This window comes from Physeter macrocephalus, unplaced genomic scaffold (assembly GCF_002837175.3).
Source record: "Physeter macrocephalus isolate SW-GA unplaced genomic scaffold, ASM283717v5 random_246, whole genome shotgun sequence".
NCBI classification, from domain to species: Eukaryota; Metazoa; Chordata; class Mammalia; order Artiodactyla; family Physeteridae; genus Physeter; species Physeter macrocephalus.
Window position 1 is genome coordinate 76,162 of NW_021145532.1, and position 5,811 is coordinate 81,972.

Consider the following 5,811-nt stretch of genomic DNA (forward strand, 5'->3'; position numbering starts at 1 on the left):
CTCTCTCCTCCTCTGTGGGGCACACCTGTTTCTCTGTATAAAACAGCAAAGCATGTGAGGGAGACTCTGTCGTAACTGAGTATCCCTCTGACACCCCCAGCTGACTGCTGCCCATTAGTTCAAAAATTCTAGTGCTGGGGGCACCACTTACTGCAAATTTTGTCTCTGCAAAGAATGTTAAACAACGTTCCTTTTTCTGTTTTAATATTTTTATAGTTCATAACTTCAAAAAATACATGAGCTTGATAAAATATACATGCTTAGTCATTTTTGCATCTAGCAGAAAACAAATACTTTATTTTTTTGTTTTCATTTTATAACCTTTAAAGTTTCTTAATTCAACTAGGGCAAACATATTTACACAAAGCCACCAGAACAAGGATCACTTAAAGAGCTGGATGTAAAAAATATTATTGCAGTATACTACAAATATGGAACCTTTTTTATATGAGCTACAAAAAGCAGCATTTACGTTTATAGAGTTCAGTGCAATTTTTTACATTAAAAAATCCTATAAATTAAGAAGGAAACATCAACATGACAGAAGAAAATACACCCTTCAGACACATGAGCTCCTCTCTGGGGAAGCACATGGGTGACTCTATGTTCCGCACAGCTTCAATTCATGATAGGATCTTCTTTTCTGGGATATGCAGATGTCTCTTTTGGGATGAGGGACACGAGGACAACAGTGCCAAATGTGTGGCTGTTTGTGTGGGAAGTGGATCGAATGACAGCCTGAGTGGCACCTGGTTCCAGGTCAGACTCCCTTTCCACTTCACCCGGGATAAATAAGGTCACCAAGGTCAAAGACACTGATAAGGCAGGACCAGATGGAAAGCCCGCCAGCCAGAGAGGAGGAAAATGTTTTAAAATTTATAGACAAGTGCAGAGGATAGAAAGTAGAGAGAGGAGGGGAGTATCTAAACTCAACAGTTTGGAGATGTTGCCAAAGAGGGGTGGGTAGCACTTACTGGTGTTCCCAAGCTTAGAAACACAGGAGACGGAGGGACAAACAAGGGGAAAAGGGAAAAAAATCCCTGATAGTAAACCCAAAGCAAACCTCAAATCCTAAAACCACCCCTGCAAGCCAAAACTCAATTCTTTGGCTGTCAGACACTGCCCATTCCAGCTTCTACTTGCTGGTATTAATGGCTCAACACCCCAAGGGAAGATCTATGGGTCACCTTCCCTGGCCCTACCTGGGCTCCTATCCCCCAACTCATGTTCCATGGCTGGGGGGGTGCTGCAGGTCCTGACCTGAGAAGATGGGGTGAAGTAGTGGGTGAAGGTGGAGGGCAGTGGCAGCTGCTGCAGCAGGCCGGGGGGCAAGTAGGGTAGGGTAGAGGGCAGCATGTGGAACAGGGTGGAAGGTAAAGGGCCCAGGATGGATGGCTGAGGCGGGAATGATATGGATGGGATGGCTAGCTAGAAAGGTGGCAGGATGGCCAGGGATGATTGAGTGAGTGAGGTGAGACAAGGAAATGGGGGTCAGGTGGGGCTGGGGAATATGATGTACTTGGGCAAGTGGCTGGGGATGAGGGTGGGGGTGAATGCCAATGGCGGCAGCAGCTGCTGCGGCATGATGTTGTAGGATGGCATGCTGAACAGTTGTGATGGAGGTGGCAGAGGCTGTGGCCGGCTGCTGAATGTGGATGGGCTGCAAGGCTGGAGTGGCTGGGGCCAGGGCAGCCGAGGCGGGAAAGGCCTTTACTTGCTTGGCCAGAAGCTGCTGCTGGATGTGTTGCTGCGCGGCCTGCTGGAGCTTGCTGTACTTCTCCATCTCCTCGGGAGTGAAGGTGATGGGCTGGCTTTCCAGTGGGGCTAGGGAAGCATCCTCAACCCCATCAGCTGACTCAATACTAGGCTCCCCACTGGGAGGTGCATAACTGGGGAAGTGCTCAAGGTCTGACGCTATAGGCAGCAAGCTGGATTCCACAGGGCCTGGTTGACTGCCACTATCCAGGGACTCGAGGGTGTCCCCATCACTGGGGTCAGGGAGGTAGTTATGGGAGATGGATGGGTCCGCAGGATAGCAGTCAGAGTGCACTGGGGTGCCTAACGGAGCCACAGGGTGATCAGCAGTAGCTTCTTCAGACTTTGGCTCTTCTGGGGGTGGGTCTGAGAAGGGGCCAGCTGTTTCCTCTGAGGAGAACTGATGTCCAAATGGGGCATCACTATTCCCTGGAGGCCCTTCTTCTGTCTCTGACTGCTCTTGCTCTTCCCCCCTTTCTAAGCCAGACTCTTCACATTTCTTGGTGTTGGGCTTTCGGGTAGCTGGGAGCTTCCCTATCAGTGGAAGGACAGGCTTATTGCCAAGAGAAGGGGGGAGCTTGGGCCCAAAATAACCTTGTGGAGGGTCCTTGAGCTTGAGCCCGGCTTTACTAGGGGTGGCCAGCACCTCCTCACTCACACTGGGTTTCCTCTCCACTTTCCTTGACTGGATCTTCTCCAGTAGCAGTTTGGCAGTGACAGAGTTCTTGTCTTCAGGGCTGCAGTCACCTTCTGACCCTCTTCCTGGGCCAGTGTTGCTGTTCTGGGAGGGTGGGCCTATCCCTTTACCATCATCTCCTCTGCCATCTTCTTTCTTCTTCTCCCCGGAACCTTCTCCCCGGCCTGATCGGAAATAGTGGGGAGACTGGGAGCGGTAGATTTTAGAGCGAATGAAGTCTCGACGACCAGAACGCCTCTCCTCAGGGCTCTCGTGACCCCATGACCCCTTCCTGGAGCCTGATCTCTGCGAAGGGCTCCGGGTGCTGCAGCTGCGGTCCCGGCTATAGCTCCGACTCCGCTGCCAGCTGTGGGCTGTGGTGCTGCGGCTTCTCCGTTTGCTCCGGCTGCGACTACAACTGCTGCTGCGGCTGCGGCCCCTGGATCTTGAGCGCTCCCTAGTATGACTCCGAGATCGGCTTCGGGACTGGCTGCAACTGAGGCTATAGTCGTCATCAGAAGATGAATATTTGTGCCGCTTGGATCGGTGCTTGGAACTGGTATAGTCTGAGTCATCAGAGTCGTGGGAGCGCTTGGAGTGCCTTCGTGATCGGTCACTATAGTCACTATAGCTGTCATCAGAGTAACTGTGTTGTCTACTATAGCAGCTCTGGTCTGAAGAAGCATCTGAGCTACTTGAGTAAGAACGCCGGGAGGAACGGCGAGAGGAATGGTGCCGGCCAGACCGTGAGCGGCTACGGGAATGCTCGCTGCCTGACTCTTCTTCCTCCTCTTCCTCCTCCTCCTCCTCACTGTACTGGGATGGAGACTTCTGGTGCAGCCGGCGTGATGAAGCATCATCACTATCCTCATCTCCACTACTGGGTCGACTTCGATGGCTGGATCGGCTGCTCCGTTTGCTGCTAGCTCTTTGCTGGCAGGATGAAGTTGGAGTTTCACCTTTGTGTTTCCTCCCACCATGATCTTGGGAGCTGCCACCGCCTCCACCTTCATCCTTCTTGCCACTGCTCCCTTCTTCAGTTGGAATGGATCTCCGCTGGGAATCATCTTGGGCTCGCCGCCGTCTTCTTGGTGGTGCAGGGCTACCACTACCAGGGGGTTCTGGTTTGGGCCCCCGTTCAGAATCTGCTGGGGCTGATGACTTATTCTTCTTTCGTTTTCGCTTCTTGCGCTTCTTAGACTTCTCCCCAGACTCTGCCTTAGAGCTTTTCTCTTCTGGGTCAGGCTTGTGTTTCCGTTTGTGTTTGCTGGATTTTTTGTGTTTCTTCTTCTTTTTGTGTCGGTGGGACTTCCCAGATCGTTCTTTCTTGCTAGGAAGGCTTCTCCCTGTGTCTTCTGTCTCTGACCCATGGCTACCCCCAGGCTCCTGCTTATTCAGGCCGCTACAGGCAGACCCTGAAGCAGGTGCATCTATTCTGCCTCCTGAAGAATGTTCTACATTCTCTCCCTCCTCTTTGCTTTTATTTGGCTCACTAGGATCAAGGCTTTGGAGATGGTCCTTTGAGGAGCCTCCTATATCCTTTGGTTTTTCTGTCCCTTTAGCTCTGGCATCTTTGTTCCTTGAAAGCTTGAAGTCAAAGTACAAAGGATTACAACTGTAAGAAATGGAGGGTTCTGCCTTCGTGAAAATTAATAGTTCTGATGGCCACTGGAGGGCAGTGCTTTCATCTTTGCTTAAAACTGGAAAGAAGGGACCAGTAGGATGTTTGGGTCCCTCCTGGCTTTCTTTCCCTGCTGGAGTGGCCTGAGAGATTTCTTTAGGAGGAGAAGACTCACACATTTGGATCTCTGAATCCTTCTGACTCTGACTCTCTAAACTATGCTCACTTACATCCCCTCCTGAGGCCTTCTTTGTCTCAGCTTTGCTTTCAGGCTCTGAGGGCTCAGCCACACTGGTTTCCATCTGCTGTTCAGAGATTTCACCAACTGTCTTTTCTGCTCCTTGGCTTGCTGCCACCTTGATGCAGCCTTTAGGCTTGGGAGAACTACTTTTTTTGCTGTCTAGGGCATTCTTTGGATGTGTACTATTATCACCTTCCATTTGTTCACTGGCTCTCATAAAGAGTAGGAAAGGAAAATTAGGTTTTACTTTGCAGTGTGCTGGAGGGATGTAGTGGTAATACTCTGGCTCTGTAGCCCCAGCTCCTTCTTCTCGCTTCATTCTTTTTAACTTAGATAACGTTGAGGCAAGGGACCCTCCGTCCTGAGGGTCTTCATCCTCTTTTTTACCATCGAGATTACTGCTACCATCGGAGTCTCCCACCTTCTGCAGTCCTTGGTCTGTACCCTTCTCATCAGCTTTTGTTCCATCTTCAGAGGTCCCTTCCTCCGCATGGTCCTTGAAAACTGATGCTATTGATTCGAGTTTGACAGGAGCCTTCTTGGCAAAGGAAAATGACACTCCCAATTTTTGCAGTGGGGTCCCCAGGTTATTCTTAATGCCAAAGCTGACGCCTTGAGAGGCTAGCCCAGGAGACTGTGCCAGTCCAGTGGTATTAGTGATTTGTACTGCAGTGAAAGGGCCTCCTTTATCTGTGGAGAATTCAGATCCCAGGCCACAAGTGGCAGTGGCACTTGTGCCACTGTTTGTCGCTGATTCTTCTTTATCATCATCTCCACCTTCTTCATCTACAGCCACTGTGGTTGGTCTGAACATGGGACCACTTCCAGGTGCACTACACAATCGTTTAGAAAAATGAAAAACAAAAAAAACAGGTTTAGGGAACATTTCATACTTCTTTTTTTTTTATTTTTGGCCTCCCCACGCAGCATGTAGGATCTTAGTTCCTCGACCAGGGATCAAATCTGCACCCCCTGCAGTGGAAGCATGGAGTCTCAACCACTGGACCACCAGGGAAGTCCCTCATACTTCTTACATGATACTAATCCCTTACGCTTGACCATTCATCACAGGCAGATCTTAAAGACACTGAGTGGTGGTCATTCCCCAGCCCTGTGCTAACAAAAGGAACTTCCTCAGTGAGGTTAGGCCAAGTCTCACACTACTAATCTACCAAGCTACATTCGCAAGGATAGCCAGTTACTGCTGTTTCTTCCTTAGCTGTCTAAAATATAAAAACTGAGGTTTACCTCTCAATTCGAATACACTATCATTACCGTCTGGTACAGCCCACCTGTCCTGTATCCATTCTCAATTCTTATTGTATCATCCTACCCATCAGTATGCTACCAAACATATGGCGGAACATCTATTCACAAAGGTTGCACAGTTCACCCTTGAATACAGGTTTGCAGGTTTGAACTGCGAGGGCCCACTTATGCACAGATTTTTTTTCAATAAATACATATCACACAATCTGCGGTTGGTTGAATCCGTGGATGTGGAACCACAAATAAGGA

At 49.6% G+C, this 5,811-nt stretch overlaps 1 protein-coding gene across 1 annotated transcript; it reads right to left on the reverse strand.

The window, feature by feature from the left end:
• Nucleotides 1–267: 267 nt before the first annotated feature.
• On the reverse strand, nucleotides 268–5,194 carry GPATCH8 (G-patch domain containing 8). The gene has a single exon (XM_028484815.2). It carries the CDS (start codon nucleotides 5,177–5,179, stop codon nucleotides 1,223–1,225), a length of 3,957 nt encoding a protein of 1,318 aa, XP_028340616.1. The 5' UTR covers nucleotides 5,180–5,194; the 3' UTR covers nucleotides 268–1,222.
• Between the last annotated feature and the right edge of the window lie 617 nt (nucleotides 5,195–5,811).

What these genes read in the sequence shown, in the direction of transcription:
- GPATCH8 (XM_028484815.2), bottom strand. Translation starts at nt 5,179, where the DNA reads ATGTTCCCTAAACCTGTTTTTTTTGTTTTTCATTTTTCTAAACGATTG.